The sequence below is a fragment of the Ambystoma mexicanum genome, chromosome 6q (assembly GCF_040938575.1).
Source record: "Ambystoma mexicanum isolate Mex_15411 chromosome 6q, UKY_AmexF1_1, whole genome shotgun sequence".
Taxonomy (NCBI): Eukaryota; Metazoa; Chordata; class Amphibia; order Caudata; family Ambystomatidae; genus Ambystoma; species Ambystoma mexicanum.
Genome location: NC_090937.1, coordinates 1356922749 through 1356949199, shown reverse-complemented (window position 1 = coordinate 1356949199; position 26451 = coordinate 1356922749). Strand labels below are relative to the sequence as shown.

Here is a 26451-nt window from a genome sequence, read left to right as displayed (position 1 = left end):
CTATCACATTAATAAAATCGTTGCCACGTCTCTTCTCACTCTCACTCTCGTGCGCTGCTCTCGCTGCAAAAAAAATCCCAAGGATCAGAATTAACTGCAGGCATCAGCATATTCCTCTGTACAATTATTGCACATATATTTAATATGATGGGTCCAAAAATAGCACTCCACATGCCCCAAATGACTGATTATGAGGTAGCCAAGGGGTTGGTTGCAGGGAGAGAGGTGGGTAAAACAGGAATCCAAATTGCACCTCCTTTTATATACTAGTCTCATCTCTTATGGATCACAAGTCGTTCTCTCTGCTGCTTCTAGTAGAGGTGAAAGAACTCTTGCAACGCCAACCCACAATTGATGAGGGGTATAGGTTTGGGGCGTTATATTCTTTGCTTTGATGCAACACACCTAGAGCAGCACATCTATACTTACATTTTTCAAATAAACTGTCTCTAATAGATATAATCATATGATGAGCCTGTGGAATTCCTGCAGCACTACATGCGTGGGTCCGACATGGGCTTTCAGCTTACAAGATGCTTACTACATTGCTTTTGGAAGTTACTCCAGACATTCCTTCACTCTGTGGCAGAATGGCTGCTGCCCCAGCCATCTTGCTTGCCGCATTTGGTTTAGTCCATTATGTGTTGACCATTCACATGCCCGCATTTGCAGATCCACTTACAAGTTGTGCGAATTAGTATCGGCCTCAAATTGCCAGTGCATGGCGTCTTCCCTTGATAAATCTGCACCCCACCTCAACCAAATCGTAGACTTCATTAGCCCCTTATTGTTGCCTCCTGCAAAGCAGCACATCAAGGCTCTCCAGGAGGCATGAGGACCAAAGACCATAATTCAGTGTTGCATAATCCAGGAGATGATCCATTGCTCCCAGTCCCGGACCTTTGACTGTTTCGCAATCCACATCTGCATGCAAATATCATGGATCAGGTAAAGGAGAATATTATAATCAATCTGCCCCATATTATCCTATGATGGGCGCTCAAGATGCAGATACCAGGCGGTGGTGCCCTTCTGCTCCCAGACCTAAAGCTTTCACCACCAAAAGGATGCCTCTGACTCCAGCTGTACCTCCGTGTGTAACGGTCAGAGTATGAATGCATGTCATTATTTTGAGTTTCATTCCCTAAAACTATTGAGTGTAAACTGCAACTACTATTTGGCACTCTATGTATATAGGCTGTATGTACAGGTGTTTGTGTCTTTTTTTTCGGAATGGGGAGAGACACTCTGTGTTGCTCCCTCAATTTCACACTTGCTGGTTCCTGTCTTCCTACCGACCCTCTCCCGAGACTGGGAGCTCCTTCTGTGTCTTTTGTCCAGGCTCTGAATGCCTGCAATCCTGCATGGCTCTCCTGGATCCCTGCTTCCTGTCTCGTAGTCTCATGTTCTGCCTGCCACAGCACCACTGCCTTTTGGGAGGGAAAAAGCAAACTGGCACTCAGGTTTTTGATCATCAAGTTGGCTTGCGCATATTTCAGAGACTGTTTTTCTCATGGGCTAACGAGTGTTTTACTGCAGGCCAACAGTGCATATCCTCCGATTTTCCACGGACAAGGAATACAGTTCTTAAAGTAGAAGGGCTCACATTTAGTTTGGAAGATATTTGAGGAAGATTATAGACGTTTCAAGGTTTGCTAATTTATATACTGGACTAAACTGCAGGCTGCTCTAGTATTTCTGAGCAGTTTTTTTTATTAACTGAATTAGCTGCTGGATACTAAAAAAACAGGTCTGTTTGCATTACTGAGACATGGTTCTAAAGGTGATAGTGTCTTGGACCGAAATCCTCTTGCATTAAACAAACAGTGTAGTTCTTTGCGCTTCTGGAAATGGTAAAATACGCACTTGTCTTCCTGGCCGAAAATAGCATCATTGTTTGTCATCCTTATTTCAGGCGTGGCAACGAAAATAAAAAACTATAACCATCCACGTAACAAAATCCAGAATAATAGACCAATTCATTATTTGGAGCTAACCATTGTTTTCAGTTTTCAATGTTTGCTCATATTTTTAACATGCTGCGATTTAGCAATTGTCTGAACAGATTTTTGAATGGCTATATTGTGTGCTGCTTTGAAGCTCTCCTACCCTGCACAGAAGTGCTTGCTATTCACCATGACATTTTATAGTGGCCCGGAGGAAGACGATGCAGAAGTCCTCTCTATTATGCATTTCACTGCCTCACAACACGCATCTCAATATAGTAAAGTGTAATTCCCCTCAGGATATTAGTTACTGAGAATACATTGCCAGTCTTTCAGAGGTAAACAACAATTAAAGTGGATCATGGGGAGATGTCTCAAGAATGTGCTCAAAACAAGTCAGTTTGTCTGCGGTGTGCAAAATGTTTTAATCAAAATTAATTCAATAACATTTTTTTTCCAGGAGAAAATCGAAGACTTAATGGACTTTTTTGAGGAGATTAAGAAACATCATTTGGCTAAAAGATTTGCCTGCAGGAAATACATGGCATACCAGCTGCAGATGAGTGAAACTAAGACGCGTTGTCTCCTGAACACGGCATCAACTCAAATAGCAATCCTAATTAATAAAATGCAAAGGTAAGACTTTGGAGTGCCTGTCTAAGGCTATACCTGGCAGATGTAAATTTAATCTACAAGTATTTAGTGAAACATAAAAATATTAAACTGTTGTGGCATGAGTAGATCTGGTGCAAAATGGTTTCCAAGGGCGTTAATAATATACACGTTAACACTCAATACAGGTGCATATCTGCCAAAGTTATAGTCAACGTTTTAACTGCCAGCAGCACTTTGCACAGGAAGTCTGAAGCGTGTTTCGCTAGAAAGTCAGAAGGGGGTGATGGTGCAAGTTCTGCGTACTTAAATACTTCTACTGCGAGAGTACATATTCAACCTGACTCGCTCACATTAGAAGAACATATCACTATCTAAGAATTGATAAGTAGAAAAACCAACAATTTCACGGCCAGTAAATATCCTTGATTTACTCAATTACATCCAAAGAGAAGGGGACATCCAACCACTAAATCTTTGATAAAAATGTTTAATTATAATGATACACTGCGCAGAGGTTTTCACTCTGGAAATTACATGGCAGATGCTGATATCCTACTGTGGTAGGTCAGAATCAGGAGACTGACAAACGGCTATGATTTTGTAAAGGTTAATTTCCTCTTTTGTAATCGAAACGACCTTATCGTTTTCTAACTTTGTGATACTAAGCCCTACTTTATACAAAGGAAGGTAACCAGGGGTGTTCATCAGTCTATCAAGATGGTCAAGCATAAATTAAGTCCTCTGTCCAGAAATCCGATTTCTCTCCCTATTGCTGAAAAGAAAATCTATAACAACCAAGACCTACTTTTGGGCCTTGCCCAAAGGAATGGGATGACTATTGGTTTCTGACCCCCACTCTTGAGTCTCTTTACATAAGCCCTTGCCTATATTCACAGTCCAAAACACATGGGGCCTCATTACGAGTTCGGCGGTAACCATGCCTGAAATTCCGGCAGGTTACCGCCAGACTCGTATTACCATTCCGCCTCTGTGATTCCCGGAATTACAATGACACCTCCTGCCTGCAGACCTCGAGATCATCCAGTCCGGAAACAATGGTGGCGGCGGGTTTACCGCCATCCTTCTTTCCGGACCGGGTGAATCGTAATGAGGCCCATAGTTTGTGTATGGCTGGAATGCCATGCTGGGGATCCTGCTGGATCTCTGGTTCTCCTTGTAACTTGTGTGTCTCGCAAGCCTTCTCCCTTCAGGGAGTTTTGTGTATTTCCCCTTCCTGCAGTCTGGGTTGATTTCAGTCTCTTCCTCTGCACCTCTGGGGATCGCTCTTCCTCTATTACCGCTCTGTGCTCCTCGGTTCTTTTACCCACACTGAGCTTCCCTTATTCTCATTTCCCACTAGGGGCTTCTCTGTTTCATACCCACACTGGAACTTCTTTCGATTTCCCGCCCCATTCTGGCCCTTCTCGGTTCCTTTGCCACACTGGGGCTCTCCCCACTCTGGGGCTTTTCATTCTTACACCCCAGTCTGGGATGTTCTAAGTGGAATGGCGTAGGCAGGGCAGATGCAATGGTCATGCACACCGCCTCCCACACCTCCCAACCAAGAGCGGAAATAAAAAAGAAGAAAACTCTTTCAGTAAATGTTTTAGGCCTTTTGTTGTTTGGAAAGTTAAAAGTTGCCATGTGTTTTAGGTTATGGACACAAGTAAAATAGTTAGTAGAACCATCTCCGGTTCCGGAAGCACCTCAAAACCTTCCTCTTCGCTTCTGCCTTCTCTCTCCCTCTCCCCTGCTAATCCTGCTTAACTCCCCACTGAATTCAGCACTAAACCTGCATCTGGGCCACTCTCAGCAACCTCGGTCCAGGGCCCAGCCACTCTCCACTTGCACTGCCTCCCCGGCTCCCCCTGCACTGTGGGACTGTCACTGTATCCCTACAGCCCCTTTCCCAGCACTTGCTCTGCACTTACCTCGCACTTGCCACCAGCTGGCCCTTTCTATTTATTATTTTTTATTATTTTCTACGCTACTTACCTTGTACTGCACTTCCCCCCCCACCTCCTCCCCCCTGCACTTCCTCCTTTTCCCCTTACCTCTGCACTTGCGCGATCTGAATGACACCTGGCCTAGTAGGATCGTTTGTCTGTTTTCCCCTTGTTTTCCCTCCCTCCCTGCCTCGTCGCGCCTTGAAACACTTGTGTATAGGCGCGTTACAAATACCATATCATATCATATCATATCAGTATTGCCACATTTAAGGGAACTAGTTTTGCTGCACTTCAGGTAGCATTAGGTTACTGAATACACAGGATATACAAAAAAATTGAAGCTTCGACATGTTGTGCCTTGTTATAACACACATCAAGGGTATCGTCATTTTGGGACAAGGCCCCATTCGAAGATGCACAATGTATTTGTTTCATAAAAATCAGTTCCTTGTCATTCCTGCTTGGAAAGCACCAGACACACAAGGCCAGGGAAGAAGGCAGGATGGGAAGGCGTTGGCTTAAGCAGTGAGAATTGGCTGTGTGCAGGGATCGAAACTGGATATCCAATTTTTTTATTCCAGACAATAACTACTTGAATATTTAAAGCTTTCATCACCAGGTGCACTTGGATTCATGTAGTAAGATTGCCATATATTCAAAGTTTAGCTGCATACACAGCGCCACCAATGACAAGTTAGTGCAATTGCACCAACGGTAGAATGTATTGGCGAGATCCATAAAGAAATTGTTTTCTGCACACAGAGGCCTCATCATGTTTTTTTCTAAAATAAGCCTTCAACCCATGACCTAATTAGAAGACTCTGCACCTTTGTTATCAACATGCATCGAGACAAGAGTTGCAGAATGAGCTATTCAAGGTCTGGGAACCGTCTGGAATCATTGGGGCCAGAGAATGGGAATTGAGATGGGAGTATTTGTTCTTCCTGAAGCCAAGGTTTGATCTCGCCATTCACATTAATTGCTAATTGGGTTGTCTCGAAGGGTTGCAACATCCTAGGCCATTCTAAGGAGTGCTAACATATGTTTTTTTTTATCACTGTCAGCATGAAACATGCCACCCAAAGAAACCGCAAGCTGATGATGTGAAGTTATGGGTGGGACTTGGGTGGTTCTGGAGATAATGGATTAGCCAATGATGGATTTCAATGTTCAGGGTTCTATAGGGTCCTGCTTAGAGTATCCAATGACATTTAAAATGTTATTAAACGTTATTTTTTGTAATGATGTTTAGCCTGCGTTTTTCCGCTTTATATCCCTTGGCACGATGTGGGTGTTTTGAGTTTCTGTTTGATCCTGACCATTTCTTTGCACAATAAAGTAATAAAGATACTTCGTCCCTTAACTCACCCTTATTGCAAAGCCCCTAGGCTTAACCACCAATTGCAACTTGTTTCAAGGTTCACAAGAAGACACACACCGCATGTTACCAGCTCTCCCTCCTGCATGAAATCCAAACCTTCTCCCTGCCTTGGACTTCAGATCCATCATCCAGGCCTTATTGCTCTCCCACCTCGGTGGTGACAGCTCCCTTCTGGAACCCTGTGAAAGCTGTCCAGCCAACCTCCTCAGAGGACTGAAAAATTGCAATCACATCTCCTGTTTCTCAAGGTATTACATTGGTTATCCCTCCAAACTTGCATCCCCTTCAAGACCTTCTGAATTGCATAGAAAGCTCTGTCCAAGATGCCATAATACTTAGCTGAAAATATCCCCATCTCAGGTGACCAACACAACAGCAGAAGCCAAGGTATCATGTTTGTGATGTTTGAGCAGTGTGTGCACAGAGAGGAGACAAGAGAGCAATTGCTACTGATGCCTAGGGTGCAGCAGTGTGGATCTGCTAAGAGTTTCAAACTAATATACAGTTGCTGAAAGAGGAAATGCTAGACCAGTGGAGCCATAGCCAGGAGTATAGGACAAAGTTGCAAACTAGGTGGAGAAACAAAAGCTCAGACCCCGCTAGCCTGAAACACTTGTAAATACTGGAATTATAATAAGAGAAAGAAAGAGAAACCTAGCTGGTAGCTGTATGCCAGACACCAGTGGTACAGCAAGACCACCAGATTTTATTTAAAAAAAAGGCATGTTACATAAGGCGAGCCTGAGTTTAAACCCAGGCAAAGAGCATATAAGTTGTAACCCAAAGGACAGGGAGGAGTAACTGCACCTAATACGACTTAGCACCCAGCCTGGTAGCCTAGCCAGGTAGTGGAATGGTTTGCGTTTTGGTTCTAAGAAGGCTGTTGCCTCATCCGTCAGGATAAAGATACCAACAGCCGGACGTCATTCTGCATATTACACTCTGTTGGGGAGAATTCTCAGAAATGTCCTAATACCCCTCTACCTTAGAGACCCCCAGCAACTTTGCTGGTTTTTGAGGACTTGAATTTTTAACCTGGAGAGTGTGAGACCCTTTTTTCCCACTCTCTCGTATTTTAATGTGATTTTGAACTCTGTTTCTTTTGGCTATGGAGTCTGACAAACTCCATAGGCATCATCTTTTACATTGTGTCACACAGCATCTTCAGTGCAGTGGCACAGGGAAGTCTTTCAGATTTCCCAAGGTTTAAACACCTTCTCTTGGTGAAACTACTGTTTCCAAGAGCAGTGAAGTGAAATAGACTTTTTGTAAATTTCTAGACCCAGCACACGCTATCCTACAATAGGGTGCTGGAGGGGTTACTTAGTATAACCTTTGTCTAACTTCTCATATAACAATTTTATGTTACCCTTTCCTCAATGAATGGCTGGTGGCAATGGTTTACTTTTAACTACTGTGGTGTGCATTTACCGCGGGCTGCATTCGCAGCTGCAGTTAAGCACCCAAGGATGCCATTTTTGTCAAATGGGCCTGGTCTTCTTTTTTCGCCACTCCTTTGTGGTGAGGTCCTTCTTGAGATTTACTCTGCGTGCCAAACCAGGTTTGGTCCCTTTGTACATTTTGCCTTTGGCGGGAATCGTGAGTGAAGCCCGCCTCTGGCTCCAGGGTGTCCGGCGGAGGCAGGAAGCGAGGGAGGTACCCAAAACTGCCTGTCCTTAGTCTCCTAGGAGACAGAAATGCACTCTTTGGTGATTGGTTGGCTGGCTGACCGGCAAGGACAGCCACCCTGCTTGGTGACTGACAGCTGGGCTGGAATGAATGGGTGAAACCTGCATAAAAGGCAAGGCTTTTTTGCTTGGAATGCAGAGTCGACCACTGAACAGAGGAATCCGAAGAAAAACTTGAAGAGGATGCCTGCTGCAACTTCTGGACCGTTGGTTTGGCTGGTGAAGCCCTGCTGCTGTGCTGAAATCATATTGACAGAGAAGCCCCTGCAAGGACGGCTTCTCCCTATGAGTTGGTGGGACCAATAAACTCCAAATTAAGCCACCTGGACATCCTCTCGGAGCTGGTTGAAATTTCACTGCAGTTGCTGCTGGAACCGAATAGCCAGGGAGAGGAACACCAGATCATGTGTTGCTTTTAAGCTGGCCAAGAGCTCCAGGAAGATCCTCCGGCCTCCCAGGAAGCAAGACTGAATGAGCCTGAGTCCCCTCAACAGAGTGCGGAACCCCAGATGCAAGGAAAGTCCATCTCGACAGCCAGGAGCTGCAGTGTTGCTATTTGCGGTAGATGCGAGGAGCTGAAACACCGAAGTGCCACTCGTTTGAAAATTGCCGGTTGCTAGTGGTACCATTGTAGTGCAGGAGTCGCCAGATGTCATCCCTCTTGTCCCCACGACTGAGGCCCAGGAACACCATGATCTGCAGAGCTGCACAGGAACAGAAGTCATTTGCTGCACTTTTCTTCAACCTAAAGGTACTGTAAAGTCTGAGCGAACTTTCCTCTTGTTGTGCCACCTTGCTTGTCCTCGTTGGAGACTTGTCTCGGTTGCCTCTGTAGAGTTGCTAACAGCTTCTTTACCTCACAAGCCTAATCAGCTTGTGGCCCTACTTTTATTTTCTTCTATTCTACAAAGACTTCTAAAACATTGTGCAAGACTTTTACTTACCTGCTAGAAGTGCTTCAGTTCACCTCAACTTTTGCTAACTTAACATTGGATTGCCTGGCTCCCTGAATGACTCTTTTCTCTGCTGTGTAGGCGTTGTGCCTTCCTTCCAAGAAGGGGTTAACTAACTTTACATTGGGGGTTACCAAAAGTACTTACCTGCTTCAGAATATTTGTGTGATCTCTTGTGGTGTTCTAAATAACCTTTTTCCTTTGACATATTCCTAAACCTGATTCTAAATGCAACAGTGATATATTCTGCAGCACCCTTACTATTGAAGTCACCTGAGGGTGTAGGTAGTGTCTGTGGGCCATCCCAAACGGATACTTGCTGATTTTAAAAATATTAAGAGTTTGTAGTTTTGAAGTGTATTTGAGTGTTCCTATTAGATTGCCCCTTCTGAAGAAGGCTTACTCTAACTGACAAATAATAATTGCTTAATCAAGAAACCTTGTGTATAAGAGTTTTTTTGAATAGTTGTCACTGTGAATCTCTGTGTAACTCCCATACAGCTCACATTGACCCCTCTTGAGCTAACCCTGGCTGCTCAACACGCTACAAACCTGTGTAGTACAGACTTCTACCAAACCTTGGGTTCCTATTGCCAGGAGGTCAGGGTTCTTGTAGTGCACCCAAAGGGTACTGCATACAATCTTGCCTAACACACTCCACATCAGAATATCTTGGAAAGAGGTGTTATGGGGCACTTCACAATCTGTGACTCTGCTTTTGGCTGATAATCATCCTGGGCTGATGTTTGCAAACCTTGTTTTGTGTTTAAAAAACTACTTTGGAACACCAGTCCTTTCAAATTAGACTGAGGGATGTCATTTTGCCTTCGAGCGCTTTAGATTACGACAGCCTCACAGACTGTGTTTCACACATGACCTTGAGATACCTGTGCTTCTTGAACTACACATCTCCAAAGGCCATACTCCTACTCATCCCTGTTGAGAAAAATGAATAACCTGTGTGATATAATTTCTGTGTACCCTTGCATCAGTCATAGCCACTTGTGATACTGCACTTTCAAGGAACCCATGTTGTCCTCTCTACCCCTAATACTTTTCTGTAGATTTCAGTGCTACTTAATTGTTTGCTTAAAATATTGAAGGTCATCATTTGCAACAGGAGGGCAGTGGTCCTTACCATTAACCTATTACCAATGGCCTGGCAATTGGAGTAAGAAAATCAACATTTTTCTAACTGTCTTGCAGGATTGTGTTTGTTGCTCAAATAAAGCATCTAGATCTGATAAAGTTTATAGTTCATGCTATGCAGATTTCCTATTGGTTGACCAGTCTTTTCTGATGAGTATGGACAGTGTAAGACTTAACAGCTCATTTATAAGTTTATCTCATGGAATATTATCTATTGCGGACACTACAACCATCCCTGGCTCATCTGGGGTCAAAATGGAACCGACTGATTTTCCTTAATGGAATGTGTGTGGTGGGGGAGGGAGGACGATGTCCACATGACCTAACCTTACAAGTACCTGAACGTTCTATGAATAGTTTCTGGTTCCACCAGAAAGTCATGCAATTTCTCTCAAACCCCTGATGGATTCTTGCCTATAGCAAATATATTGGTAAGTTTCTTACTGGTGAGTAACTTATCCTTTTGTGTTCTATGCCTGGTGCCATTTCCACCTTCTACCGGTACAAAGGGGAACCTGGAAAATAAGGTGCCGCACCTGCCTTATAAATGTAAATAGAAAAAGCACACAAGTGAATACCTTAGAAAAGACAATTGGGTTCAGTCGTCTTGCAGCTGTTGTCCTTGGGCCTGGATGAAGCAAGTACCTGTTCATTTACCAACACGGGTAACGTGATCTGGTCGATGTGGTCACCATAGATGAAACTAAACATTGACATAATTGCACATCACCATTTCTAAAAACCATCAAATGCCTAAAATGTGTATTTATGTGATTGTTTCTGTAGTACTGGTCATGTGACTGAACATCAGTCGGAAGCTCTGCTAGATCAAGCACAGACCGAAGTTCACTCTGTGAAACAAAAGTTGGACAACGCTTTAAAAAACGAGAAGAGAAAACTCCACCAGAAACTGGTTGCCAACAGAAGCCGTCAACTGCAGCAAAAGGTGTTGTGCCATGGCTTTCAATCTAAACATTAGAACGCTGTGCTTTATGTAACCAGCAGGCACTGAGGTTTGTGTGCTATGGTTGTAAAGGGGTTGTCAAAAGGTGACCAGTCAGCATCGGGAGAACATAGCCCTTTAAACAATGACAACCTGGACCATCGAATTGCAATTAATTGCAAATAATTCGCATAACACTGCTTTGAAATACAACTAGCATGCCCTTCAAAAATCAAAGGTTGATGTTACTGCTTCTTGACAGCGTTTCCTCAAAGATGTCCAAGGGGCATATGTTTGGGTGGGGAGTGGTTGGTAGCTGGTGTGAAAGGCCATAGGGACTAGCATGGCCTGGGTGCTCAATGGGTGGGCAACTAACCAAACACTGACAAGCCTTGTCCCTCACCACATGTCATTTCTCTCCTATTTTCACATCCCCTGTCTTGCCTTATAGGCAGTGTTTTTAGTGTCACCTAATAGCCAAAACTGAAAAGGGAAATGCAATTCAGGGATCAAAATAAGTGTTTGATAAGAGAGAGTTAAAAGTGGCTCCTAGGTATGAAAAGTTACACATGGACAAAGACCTGGAATTTGGAATTACACAAATTAAACTTCCACCTGAGACGCGATGTATAACTTGTTCCTCCATTTTATAGGGCACATTATGCTTTAAATGTCTTCTAAAAGTGAGGTTAATGGTTCTTTCTGTACATCTGCAAATGCACATAGCTGATATCCAATACACATGCCATTCATTAAGCTAGTCTGGTGTGGAAATCAAAAGTAGCCACGCGTATCTGCTGGTGTCGAGCTAAACGGGATACTCTAGGCTTTACACAGGAGTTAAATCACTTCCATTGATTTTGATCCCTAATGTGTGCTTCCGTTGGTGCGAAGTACTACCGATCTCTCACCTGCAGCTTAGACGTTATTAGCCTGACTGATCTGAGCTACGCTCCCAATTGTGCCTAGATATTGAGAGGCATTTGCACCCTTCTTAGACCTCTAGCATCTAAGACAGTCCTTCTGTGCCCCACTCCTTTTGTAGGCCCTCCTCCTTCCAATACCTCTGGCAGATCACCTAGGCATCAACGTATCGATTTTTCCTCTCACTTGCAAATCACTGATTTTGATTGGCTTAATCTTGTGCAGTTCCTTGCTAACTATCTGAAGTGCCTTCTGGTTAAAACACCCTTGCCCATCTGCTTGCCACCTCGTGACCAGCTTCCAGTTCCTTGCATGAATGAAGCACTCTCGTCTGACTGCTGTGTTCACAGGTTTGACTGTTACAGGGCAATCACGCCTTTAATTTATTTAAGTTGATAACTTTAGTAAGCGGTATCCATTATTTACAGCACTGTGAAATAGCAACAGTGTTGGAATAAATTGCCATATAAATCATTAGCACCATTGACTGAAACATGGAATCCTGGGACCCACGGCCTCCAGGCAATATTCACCAGTGTAGCCCTGGATGCTGCTGCTTCGCAGGATTAGATACACCTCACCTGGTGTCTGCTGATCTCCCTGCTTCTTTCTGTCTCCTCGCTCTTGCCTGTTTTATCTGCTTCATGGAAAGTTTTTTGCCCGCTTCACTCAAAACAGTTAAGAGGGACTTGTGCCTTCAGGTCACTCAGCGGAGATCACAGAATGGAGTCAGTTTGAATGTATGTCTGCAATAGCTAGCACATGGCCTAGCAGCCAGGTGCTAATAATTGTATTACACTAGACCCCCTTGGGCACTACTGATTGCTGAGAAGCCCTTACATAGGTCCTTAAAATGGGCTTCCAGACTCTTAGCAATCAGTGTTTCCCTTGGCTTCCAGCAATAATACTTAATTCGCATCATCATTACTTAGCCATCTTCTGGAAAGCGCTGACTCAATCAAATGAGAAAGCTCTTTTGGGATAAAGTTCCATCACCAGCATCTTCAGCTCCTCTTTTATTTATGAACCCTTTCATCTTTCAAATCACCCAGCGTTTTATTTTTCCCTCTGGACCATTTTCTATTCTTTCAGGACAACACTGTTTTCAACCAACTCTAGTTGCTCTCATTAAAGGACTATATAATTAGATTCTGTTTGTTGCTAAGGATACTCTGTCTTGGAGAAGGTATGGGCCAAGTCATGTTTTTTGTCTTATCAGTATCATGATCTTTTCATGAATGAAGTCTGACCAATTCCATCGTTGTGCTGTTTAACCAATGGCGGATTCATATTTTCGAAAATCAACATGACCTGCCTACCTCTCAGCTCCTTCGGTTCTCTTGTCCTCTGTTGCACTTCTGCATCTCTATCTATCGCTACCTTTGTATGTGTCAGTACTCTCTTTCTGACACACCAAGATATATGGTTATATTACATACATGTATAAAGTATCATAAACTATATACATGTATACAGACACATATATATTATATACTCCTATATAGATCTATACATATGCACCTATATACATGCATGCACACACACACGTACGCACATTATATGTATGTATAATATATTCTACTTAATATGTGGCTAAAACGTGAGCTGGGCCTTTTATAGACCTCTAGGCTATATAAAAAGAGATTTAAATTGATATTCGAATTTGTGGAAACCCTGAAAAAATAGGTCAATTCTACTCAAAAAGATTTGTGAGTCCAGAGAACCAGGTTTTGGTAAAGTGTGTCCATGATGTATGGCTAAACACTGACCCATATTTTATTTGCAGAAAAAATACAACATTGCCCTCCCTCAACTCGAGTTAGAACATCTGCTAAAATTGCCCACAACACAGAGGAAAAGCATTTAATGTTCTTGAAGATTAGCATAACCGGATTGGCTATTTATTGCCTATACAGACCTCTGCTCATTTTAGGTCTTAGCTAGAGGATGCTTTACCTGTACCTGAGCTTTTTCATTTGTAGGAGCATTGTTATCAATTAGTTGCTCCATGAAGCCAAAAGCTTGCTATATTTGTTTTTATTTAAACTGCCCTTATTAATATTATTATTATTATTATGGTATTTATTCAAGCGCGGACCTAGCTTCGAGAAGCAACTGACTACTTTACAATTATAGAGGGAAGAACACAGTGAGAGAAGCAAAAGAAAAAAGGAGTTGGGAGCTAACAGGGGAGGTTGGCCAATTGATAGAATGGGGGAAGACGGTGGGGAGCAGATCACCTAGCCGCTCGGCCATGGACCAAATAGGTACCGAGTCAGGGTTAAAGCATAATATAAATCAGTTTTATTAACAAATCACAATCATTTGATACATATAAAAAAAATATACATCAGAATAAAAAATGTCTAAAACCTAGAGCACATTTCTAAAAACAACGGTACGAAAAATATTGAAACAATGCCTAATACAATATACCCTAAAACACCATAAAAAACGCCCTGCCTATACAAATCTATAAATCATATTTGTAAAGGAAAAGTCAAAACAATGTTCAAAGCAACGCAATGGTTTGTAGCACGAGGGGGGTCCTTACTTCAGGAAATAGTCCCAGGTTTATATTAGTGGTTTAATCTAAGTTATATCTATCTACCCTTATTAAAGCTACCAGGGTGAACACATCAACTAAATATGTTAATATTTGGTACCAATCTAACTAGTGGTACCTCACTAAAACAACATGTTTCATTCATTGTTTTCATCAAACTTATTGCCATGAACTTCTTCAGGGGACCATTAGTGCCCTGTCAACATATATTCAACTCTAATGGTGTTGAAACGTCGTACACCCATAGGTGTGTACCAAATCTGGAGTGTGGTTCAAGATTCCCTTTCCAGACCCATCTCAGAGTAACACTAGAAGAAGGGAGAAAGAATAGGAGTGAACAAAATGGGAACAGTGATGAGAATGTACTCTATTTATGCATCCTGTTCATCTTAGTAGGCTGACATTTACCTATGTACACTTAACATACTTTCCAAGAATTCTCAAGAAGTCTGGAACTCGGTAACGGGGGAGCGTCTTATCAATAGACAAAAGTCACACTGTTAAAAGCAAGAGAGGAACAAAAAGAAAGCACTGAATAAGTATGCCACTCTCAATAACATGGAGCTACCATAGTGTGAGTAGCATACGGAATTAGAAATCCCGAGTGGAACCGACAAAAAGCAACAAGGTGCTTAAAATATTAGTTACCTACCCACATGTGCCAACGTACAATAACAACCAAAAATGCCATAAATGCTCGACTCATGGCCACCCTTATAAATTAGAGTTAAGTCCAGTGTGTCTGTACATCTTGATATCAAGTTCTAAGTGCTTGAACAAGTACCTTAGGTGGGATTTTGTAGGCGTGTTCCAAAATATACATATCACGCTCCCAGCAAAACATTCACAACGTCCTAGTGCGAGCCTGCAAGTGTAGCTGTCTGTCAAATAACTCGCATCTGAAAGACAGAAGTGCAAAAACGTTGCATATACTGTGAGCAACCGTGTTGAATACCTAGCGTGACAACACTGATACTGTTGCCACAAGCTCACAACACAAGGAGAGACACTTACCGATTTGTATACCGATTTGTTAGCCGTCTTGCAACCCGTTAGACCTCAGTTGTTGCCGATACGTCTGGTACACATCTACGGTCCAGCGTCTGTGATCTTATCTACATCTGTGGCGGAAGTTCTTAGTGACGTGGATATTCACGTCTGTCATGTGACATGGTTCACTTGATCCACTTGCTCACGATTAGCCGCGCATCTGGTCTAACGTGGCTCGCTAATCGGAATGCCACCCGCTGAGTTCATCGGCACCACAAGAAAGTGCTCTATTGCAGTACACTAAATAGACACTCCTCATGTCTCATGCCAGGTCATCCTGCTGTTCTCTCCAGGGTACTTTCTGACATTCATTTACCTGTTGGATGCCTCCTTATACAGTCTGTTGACGCATGCCAATGCCTCACTGCCCAGGTAATCATTTTCCAACTTTTGCCTGTTCTCTATGGTTCTCAAATTCCTGGCCCATATTCTAAGTTTATGATAGAGGGTATTGGATTACTTCACTTTTAGGTGACTGTCTAGGGCTGCTGCTTCTTTTTCAGAAGGCCCTAAGGCTTTAGTTTAGGATAATCTCTTTAAATAATGAAGGTTTCATCACAAAATGTGTTGAGTCCGAGGAGTTTCCTTTAGCCAATGTGGATCAGGTTTGAGGCCTACCCTGCTGTAGTTTCCTGAACTTGTCTTGCTCATCAATGACATTTGAGCAAGACTGGTCTTTCTGTTGACAGCCTGCAACAGACGTTGACTTGGAAGTTGGACCCATATTGTATGGTTTCGGAAAATTGATCGACTCTGCCATGTCCTTTAATCAGTATGAAGAACTCACAGTTCATTTACCTAAGATGCTAACTCTCTTTTTCCCTAAAGGTGCTCCCTGTGATGATCGGTTGGAGTCTTTTGTGGTAGGTCAGAAAAAGGAGATGTAGTGGGGCAATTGTTGGCTAGAGAGCAGGTGCCCCCCTGTCTTCCCCAGAAAAAACGGAATTACAAAATCGGAAAGGACCCATTTGAAACTGCACTTTAAATCCTCCTGGAAATGCAGCGGGCACAAAGAATAGTTAGTTTTGCTACACAAGTAGGGACAAAGGAGGCATTAGCTTTGACAATTAGTGTGTCTTTTTAAATTGAATAGACTAGGTGGCAGGTAAGCATGTACCAAGAATGAAGGACTCACAACACTAGTAGGGCAGTATTTCTATAGGTAGGGATGAGGATGCATCTTACCTATACGTAGAAATGTTATGTGCCAAGCATGCACCAGGTTCTCAGTAGGCATCAAATAAATGCAGCGCAAATCTGTTCTGGCAGATGAAACATAAGGTGCCATTTTAAAATTGCACCAGCAGAGAGTTCAGCTTGCTGCTTTAAGAAAAGTCCAGTTAAGCATGCTTAAACAAATCGGAGAAAATGCTGTAGCTGTCTAGATGGTAGCTATCTCAAGGAATGTCAAGGCCAAGACTTTGCAGGGAGTGCACATTTCGATACAAGATACTGTGTGTAGTCAGTTGTCACATAAATTCAGTTACAAGGACACAGCAAACCGTTTCAAATGTATAACATTCAAGGAAATCAGAAGCAGTTGGCAGATCAATGTTTCTGCAAACCGGCTAGATGTGATAGAGCAAGAAGCGACTAAAAGAAAAAAACAATTGATTACAGCGATTAAATCTTAGCAGGGTAAAAGCAGGATGACTCACAAAATAATTATTCATAAATATGTCAAGAGCCGGATGGCGATCACAGATTGCAAACATGTCCTTGAGCCTAAGCGACTCATGGCATGGGAGATAACATGGGCTATTTGATTTAATTAAAATAAGGCGACACACTTGTCTCTCTCTCACCTACCTGTATAAACATGTCATTGTGCAGCCAGTTCATGGATAGTGTAACCGCATTGTACCTGATGAGCACATGTCTTTCTTTCACCGCAGAAGTAATTTAGGGCCTACCAATTAATTTCCAGATATGATGAGGTGGCACTTTTCAGGTGAAGGTCCATGGGTGGGATTTTAGATAACAATTGTTCAATCCATAGTTGTACACACATAGGATTCCATATGTAGCCTAGTAGAGGGTGACAATTACCAGGAGCAATAGGTTTTCATAACTGTGACATCACAATTACTCATTTTTACTATATAAACTCCTGTTTGCCTTTCAAACGTTGGAGAATTCTGGAGTGAGAGGTTTTTTTTTGTTTTTTTTTTCCCAGTCTATTGCAATACACTATTTACCTTGCATTTGGCATTCCACAACCACTCTGTGTTATTTTTTTTGACAAATACCAGATAGAGGGCAATACCAATTGGTGGCATTTGCATAGGTATTTTATTTAAATATGTGAAAAGGCCTCACTAACTGTATTCTACCCATGTCCGTACCTAACGCAACTAACTAGGGTGCTTGTTGTCTGTTGTGAAGTCCAAAGCAATATGGCTGTCCTCTGTCCAAAACTAAGCCACACTGACCCTACCACTAAGATAAAATAACAAAGACCAGGAGAATGGTCCCTTTCCTGGAAAGTCTTGCCAGCCTCCATATAAGATTCTGAAATAGTTTTAATTTCTTGTATTAGCTTGTTCAGTTCGCCTAGGAGATTTTTCAACATATTTTGATTTCCCTCTTTCTCGGCTTTGTAGCCTTCTCCTCCTTCGCTCTCTTGGCCTGAGATTTCTTTTCTTTTTTTCTCAAGTGTCTCAAAGTCTCTGCTTTTCTGATATCTCTAGGGCAATATAGTTCCACTATATGCAATTCCTGTTCGCTGCAATCCTGTGGTTCTTAGCCCTCACTGCACTGATTCTCTTGTATCTCTGAAATGAGTAAGATAGGCTTTCTAAGAAGTCTCACTCTTCATCCTTTTCTTGTAATACCGGGACTAGTAGGATGCTTCCCTAGTTGATTTTTAGTCTTTTGCTTTATTTCATCATTATCAGGAGGAGTACGATTAGTCCTGTACTATATTTCACTCTTTGCTCTTTCTTGGATCACTGGGACGAGTAGGGTGAGTCCCGTGATGTATTTTACTATTTTGGTTCTTTCTTGTGTCACAGGGACAAGTAGTCCCGTGATCTGTTTCACTCTCCTACGTTTATGACCATACACTGGGACGAGTATGATGCAGGTACTCGTTATTCCTGCATACCCTCCCAAGTCTCCCACCTTCCCCTTACCTTGCATCTCAAAGGTCGACATCACAGGGACTGCCTGCAAGCTAGGGATCTCGCATTGTTTGTAAAGGATGGCTTCCACTTGCACTTCGTGTCACCCTGCTTTTTCTCTGTGGTTCTGCAGGGCTAGCGTTACAGCACCCTCAGCGTCTTAGCTGGACTGCATCGTCCACCTTTCCTGGGTCACGCCACCGCTCATGACTGGTTTTCTCCCTCGTGGTTCTCTTCTCCTGCTTATGTCTTCCTTTAGCTTCTTTGGTGCCTCTCGCACACATAAGCTGGTTGCTTCCTCCCTTTGGAGGATCTCCTGGTCTCTCATCTTTCACCATGCTGCTGATTCAAAACTCTGGGGTTTCACATCTCTGACAGTAGTCCTTATTTCCTTTTTGTTACATCGCTAGGTCCTCCCTAGTGGAGAACTATAGTCCTCTTTCGCTTCTAGTTGGGCACTCTTCACTACTTGCTCATTCCTCCTCATCACAGTATTGTTGGTTTCCAACCACTGAGCAATCGTTATTAATTGCTCCTTCCCCTCCTCTTTCTCCTCCTCCCCTTCCTCCCCTTCCTCCCCTTCCTCCTCCTCTTCCTCCTCCCTCTCTCCCTCTCCCTTTTATCAGAATGAATTGCGGAACTTGTATTATAGTAGCAAAAAGTAGCTTGATCAGCTGAGTCTTAAGTCGTGGTGTTACTGTTGTACCAAGAGAAAAAGGGCCTTGGGGAGTTGCTCTGCGGAAAGGGAGTCCTTGTTCCCAAGAGGGGAATCTCTCCCTACAAGGTCCCACTTATCGACAACCCTAGTGGGAATGTTGCGTAGTGGGCTCACCTCCCTAGCTTCTCAAGGAAAGATGCCCCTCTGGGGAGAGGTGACTACACTTTCCAGTGTTTGTAGGGGGTGGCGGGTTAATGGGTATTTGCCCATGGTATGACACAGATGTAATGTTTCTTATAAAGTGCTAGACCCTGTCCCAAAATGATGTTGTGGTGCTGCACAGCAGAATACACATTCACAATGAAACAGCATCACAAATGAAAAGTGGGGTTTTAGATCACAAGGAACGTTGGTATGCTGAATTAAACGAGGTCGGCTTGTTTTACACGTTCTGCTGCCTGTTTGGAGAATCCCATGGGACAATGCTCAATTGTCCAAATTAATGATTAGGTTGTGGTGGGAATTGAGGACCATAGCGCTTCGTATCATCTAGAAGAGTGGCAGAAACCACAGACAACCCAGCATACTTCAGCTTCACGAGGAAACACCAATGAGGTGTCTATTGGGATCTGAGGCACAGCAAACTCTGAAACATTCTATGTGAATTAATGCGGCACTTAGGATAATTTCACAACATTGAAGATTTAACAGAAGTCTGATGGATCGATCAGTAGGCCACACAGACCAGTTGCAATGACTAATTCTAATCCTTCCATCCATGTCTCTTTTGTTATGTGGCCTATACTTGTAGCCATTGCAGTTTCCAACCGGTTGTGATAGTAAATAAAAAATGGGATTGACAATTTTGCTACAATGTGAGGTAAATTATATCGTATGAAGCAGTATAATCATTTTCAGTGTGCCAACTTTATTTTACTTTCTCTCTTTTTCATTTAAACTTATCAGCTGAAAGAACAAAGAAAGGAGCTGGTATCAGTAGATGACACATTTAAAACTGCAAAAGACGTTGCCCATTATTTGAACTTTTGGCGAAAACTATTCACTGATCACAGCCAGGAATTTGAAGATCTTGCTGAAAAACTTGATGGTGAAGCTACAGAGGAATTTACAATGCTCAAGTGCAGCTTGACAGACAAAGCCACCAACAACTTAAGGAGTATTCAGCATGTGGTCATTATGCAGGCTTTGTTAAAGGTGCCTGTGCCACGAATTCTCCTGCAGCAGGCGCTGGAGGAGCATAAACAGGAGCTTGCACTCTGTACACAACAGCTTGAGAACGAGGAATACGAGAAGAATGGCAATGCTAAAGTTTTACTACAGAATACCAAGCAGAAACTGGGAGAAGACCTTTGGCTTAACCTGAAGGAGCAAAAAAGTTTGAGAAGCTGGGAGCAGTTGGTCTTTCAGTAGGTGCATTACAATATTTTATCTATATTTATAAAAGTGAAAATGTGTGGGTTTGTGGCTGGGTGAAGCATTGTTCCTTATACAATTCCACATTGTTTCAACAAATCGCACCAAATTGTGCATCGTTACCTGTTAGGACCCTCCGGACATTACTGACTACATGGCTTATGGACACCCCAACCCTTTGCCCAGATTTCAGCACCTTCACACATGCGAAGGTTGCCTGAAATCGGCAAAACATCAATGTGGTCGTAGAAGGACCCGTCCTCAACCCAAGAATGCATGGTTTCTGGCACATTTGCACCACAATGAACTACACCACACCGGGGTGAGGCAACAGGTGGGGAGAGAGCACAGTAAGTCCCAGTATGCAGCAGCACAGCAACTCTCGCCTCCCCCCGCCCCAACATCTGCTCTACGGTATCTTGCTAGTATACTTTAAGAAAATGAGCACAAGAAAACTGAACATTGGATTGTTTTACTTTTCAAATTGCTATTTTTTTCTGTATCTTCAGGAAGCAATTTACTAATTGTTTAAATTGTCTAATGTATAGTTCCATAGTTCATCTAAGATATGTTTTACCTATTTTGTTTCCTCAACTAAAGTGGGAGACGGATTCATCCAGGATTAAGGGTGGACGTCCTAATGCAGATGGCTGCATACGCCCAATTACTATGAGCCTCTGAAAGGAAGCACTGTTTGATGTACATACATAATCGTGTGAATTAGAACATGTTTTACAGTCTTATAGTTTAACATTTTAATAAACTATCATAAAAAGAGTAAGAATCCCATATAAACATGAATTTAGATACTAATTTATTGAAAAATTAAGACCAAACCTATTTAACAGTACACATTCATCAATAATAGGGGAGCAGTTTATTATCACAGACTGGTTCTGATTATTGGTGTAAGCCCAGGAATATCTGCCAGGTAGAAGAAGGATGGGAATCATTTTCTTACATGCAGTTTATCTCTTCCCCACTCTATGCGACAGGCAAAAGAAGAGGACTATGTTGAAGTGAGGAATGTGATATAGCAGAACACCATGTCTTTGTCTTTTATGGAGACGGTCAGCTGGCACACCCCAAAAGAAAAGTGTGCAACTTCAAAAAGGAGCCGTGCCAACTTTGGTCACTGTGGAAAAGGCTCATGTCTGACACTTAAAGATGAACTTCTACTATCTGTAGTTGAAGGTCCTTAAGTATTATATTAGCACAGGGTGTAATTAGTCTGCACTCTTGAGCACTTCAGCAGGCTTCTCGGTTATACAAGAATACAGTTAAACAGGCTGGTATTGGAGGTCCTGTGAAACAAGGCTCCTCCCAATTGCAAGGGTGTAGTTTTATCAGTATTCAAGGGTCCTTTTAGAGTATTTAATATAGTGTTATTTTATTATTCAAAATGTAGACCTTCCTCGAGAGCAGTGGAGCGATGCACAGTGTGTGGTTAGCAGTCGTTTGGGCAGGCATATTTTAACAGTAGCGCAGTACTGTGAGTTGCAGTCTATGCATCTGTGTCTGCATACATTGAGATGAGTCCTTGGTCAGGGGGTTGTTGAAAAAGACATGGTTTGAGAGATTGGTGAAATTGAAGAATTATGGGGGCTTTCTGATCCGAAACTGGGATCAAGTTCCAGGGGGCGGGTGTGTTGAGGATTGCTTGAGGGTACTCTTTGCCAATGAGTTATGATTCAAGATGGTTGGTTGAGTTTGAGTGAGGCGCGTGTGCTACCAAATATGTGGAGCTTATGTGTGCTACTCGTGAATGTTTTGTGGATAATACATTCTGTCTGAGATGCACAATTCGCATAGCTCCATTCCAATAGTCAGCCTCCAGGTGCGCAAACCAAACAAGGCTGTTTTTTATTTTATTTAGAAAGGGCATATGTCTTACCTTGTGTGCATGCCCATGTCCTGCCAGAGATTAGGACATGAATCAAGTAAATGGTTTATGTCCAATTCAAATGCTTTTTTCTGTTTGCTAAATTGCATTGATGACTATAAATCAAAAGTGTTAGAATGAACATAGGTTTAAAAGATTTTACGTAAACGTTTAATAGCAGCCCTGCAGCGTGAACGCAGAAATTAACAGCACTCCATTCCCAATCAATCTAAAACTGTGTCAACCCGCCCATTCATCTACATGTTTTTATTGTATTGACAGTTCATTGACTTCAGTGCAATGAACAAAAGTTTCTATGACTTAACTAATGAGGTTTCCCATCCTCCCATGTAGCAAAATGTTCTTCCATGTTGAGGCAGGTGAACCTAGACAACCACAGTCGCTTTCCCAGTCTTCGAGAGAAAACTGTAAAGATGGTAGCTGGTAGGTCCCATAACAAGTGAGTACACGTATGTTTATTGTCACATGCTACCTAGGTAAGTAAAGTGAAGGAAAGCGCTGGCAGCATCCCACCCGGCAGGCATACAGTCTCCAACAGCTGATCCAAGAACACCCGTATGTCATCCCTCACGCTCCAACAACACAGTACATTCCGAAAGCCAAGCAAACAATCCAACACCACTTACAACATCATAGCACTTCTCCCTCTGAAGATATCCAAACAGGAAAAACACCACTTACAAGATCATAACACTTCTCCCTTCCAAAATATCTAAACATGAAAAACTCATATCACCGCACATTGTGCATGAATGTGCGGACACCACGCCATGAACAAAAAGCAACCTTTAGCGATGGACCCGAACACACATGAATTACACCAAAAGTCACCTTGACCTCACAACACCCATTTTTCCTGACCATATACACAACTTCTATGCTGCCCCAAACCCTATGTCCACTATAAAATGACCAGAACTCAACACGTAACAACTACCCAACCGCAGGACACACTGCAACACACATGACCCCTGCACACAGCAACTAGCTAACCACAGTAGAAAGCGCCAAATCCAGTTACACATCAACATGCCCGACACGCACCACCCACTACCTAACAAATCAAAGGGAAAACAATTGGCCTTTGAGAACTGAACATAATAAACCGCACATCCACCAGTCCCAAGATGCCCCTCGGAACCTCGGGTCTTCCCACCCCATCACTCAGTTACACCAAACTAACTAGCCAAAAACCTAAGTGCACAACCTCCTTCTGCCCTGAGCTGTCCCTCAGGACAACAAACCTGCCACGCCCGAGCACAATCCCTGCTCACAGTGAGCAAATCAGCACTTCTTCCCTTAAGTTGCAACAACACCGAAACACTGACACAGAGTTGCAACACAAACTTGGCAAAACCATTTCTAACCAAACACAACCCTACCACGCTCCATCACGCTCTTCTCAACCAATCCCAACACCACCGGCAACAAATGACCTGTTCCCAAAGGTCACACAAAAACGAAAATTCGCATGACCACCAGTCACCCATACCCCATGGCCCCAGCCATTGCCAAACTGTAAGAATACTGCAGCACACCAATACCCCTGCACATGACCCCAACACATGGGACCCGGCCGGAATCCTGTAGTTACTATGGGGAAACTCAACACCCTAGTGCACTAAACCAACGCATTTAAAGACCCCATAGAGCCGCCCGGCTATCTATGCACAGTCACACCACACCGCTGACCACCCAACTAGGTCAACCTGCCGACTAAACTCGTTCAATTGACTAACAAGAATTACAGCTAAAACACAAATAGCACACCCGCTACTGAACTTCAGTACCATGACGTCCACTCACTCAGACCTGCAAAAGGTCATACCCACTGCTGAACCCACTCGGCGTTCAGTACAATGTCCACTCCCTCAACATGCTACTCCACATGCTGCACCACCACAACATGCGTAGGCACATAGCCCCAACCCAAACGCAACTCCTGAAATCTCCCAGCTCGACCATAAATGTAGCTGGGTGAAGTCAACGTTCTTAATAAGAACACATTGAGAATCAAATCCAACACAATCTACTCCATACACCAAAACAAACACTGCAGGCATAGAAGAAACCACACCACCTTCAAGTCCATCCCTGCTGCAAAAAGAAACATAGTAAAAATAACTTCAAATACACCGAGCAACTACCAATACTCCACCCCGCTCCCACGAGTCCGTCCATCCCTTTATAACGGGAAAACCCGGAACATGGATTGAGTCAACGGTAAGCACAAATCCGGATCCACCTGCAAGAAATTATCATTTCCTAAAACATAGCAAACTTACTAGAGCTAAATGATCACGACAACACACAAACGGGCCACCAAATAAACATTCATAACTGCACACACACACACACATCCACGGCCCGACAATTTACCAAACGGCTAACGAGGCCACAATACACACGAATCACCACTTACTTACTGGCCTCAAATGAAAACCTCAAAGTCAGTCCTTTGCCAACTTGAGGATGTTTAGCCTTATGTAGGAATCGTACAACTCCTGATCAAACACCTTCAGTGTTAAAAGAAGGACACCACAGCCGTTGCAATAAAGTCTGTGTAAAAACCCATCCTGATCACAGAAGGAACACCTCCGAAGGCATGTCATCCTCCCTTGACATAATGCAGAGCAACTTTTCCCCCCCGAGGACTTCCTCTTCCCAGATCTTACATTCTCTGCTCTCTCACCAGAAAATGTCTCTATCGACACCAATGCAGTTGGATCATTCGGTAGGAGTTCCTCCTCATGCACATTGCATTACTGCTGTACCGAGCTGCGTACCAAGTCAACATCACGCATGCCATGATGTGGCTGAGATGCGCTGTGTTTCAGCCCAACACCTTGTGTGTTGCGTTCTAGCTGCGTGCATGCGCCCTGGACTTCCTCGCTCAGAATCTGCTGAGGGGGGCCCGTTACCCGGGCCATACTCCACTCACTTAAGTCACATCTGATGCGCCGTTCAACATGTTAGGCGCTGCAAGTTCACCCAGTTAGAGACAGATGCAAGGCAAAACCGGTCGTAGACAACACTCTGATGGCCTGCACTGGACGTACCACTCCTCAGCATGCGGCTCGCCTGGAGCCCAAAACGAGCCTCCAACGAACTATCTGGCCCCAAACCTAGGCGCTAGGGCTCGGCTACAGACTTCGCAGTCAACTATCCTGTCAGACCACCTCCAATCCGGGACTGGACCCTGGAACCACCTTGCTCTCTGACCCCAGCTACAGTCTGGTCTGACCACCGTCAAAGAGGCACTACACTCCGGGACCACTCCACTCTTGACCCCGGCCACAAAGATGGATTGGGTTAACCAGCCAGCTGACGACCTTGGACCAACAATGGCCAGATCCAAGTCGCTGGCCCTGCCGGGTGGGATGATGTACCTGGAGGGCAGTGTCCTCCTCCATTTCACCACCCCCTCCACAGCAGCTCCAAGTCCTTGTCGCCTGTGTAAAGATGTTAGCTGGTAGGTAAGAATGACAGCCCCAGAACAAGTGAGTTCACATATGTTTGTCGCATGCTACGTAGGTAAGTAATGTGGAGGAAAACACTTGCCGCATACCACCCGGCAGGCACATGGTCTCCAACCGCGGATCCAAGAACACCTGAATGTCATATCTCATGCTCCAACAACACACTATATTCCGGAAGCCAAGCAAACACTCCAGCACCACTTACAACTTCATAACACTTCTCCCTCTGAAGATATCCAAAACGGAAAACACCACTTCAAAACAAGATCATAACAAAAACCATCATTGATGTGCACTGTGACAAATCGCAGGCATTTGTCCCTTCTTTCCTAGGGGGGGACCCACCCCCTGGTGTGAGGCTAGGGAGGGGAGCCAACTCTGCAAGACACTTCCTAGGGGTCTAGGCAAGTGAGACCTCACTGGGAATGACTCCCCTTTAGGGACAAGGACTCCTGTTTCTGTGAGGAACTCCCGAAGGCAACTACCCATGTCCTATCTATGGGACTGTCTTCTATGGAGAATACTATAGCTACTTCATTTACTTATTGTGCATTTGTAAGGTGCTTATACAACAAATAAATTATGTTTCAAAGTGCCCACACGGCAAGAGGAGAGGGTACATGGGAATGAAGAACAAATACAACAATGACAGAGACGGACCTACTATCCCTTGTGGGCATTCAGTTTGTGC

General features: G+C 43.5%; 1 protein-coding gene across 2 annotated transcripts in view; it reads left to right on the top strand.

Moving 5' to 3' along the window:
• EVC2 (EvC ciliary complex subunit 2) overlaps window positions 1-26451 on the top strand; it is a 1020434-nt gene that overhangs the window by 387726 nt on the left and 606257 nt on the right. For both annotated transcript variants that reach the window (XM_069631972.1, XM_069631971.1), the window contains exons 12-14: window positions 2407-2582; window positions 10468-10627; window positions 19911-20371. In XM_069631972.1, the coding sequence (XP_069488073.1) occupies window positions 2407-2582; window positions 10468-10627; window positions 19911-20371 (797 nt within the window). The remainder of the gene's footprint in view (window positions 1-2406; window positions 2583-10467; window positions 10628-19910; window positions 20372-26451) is intronic.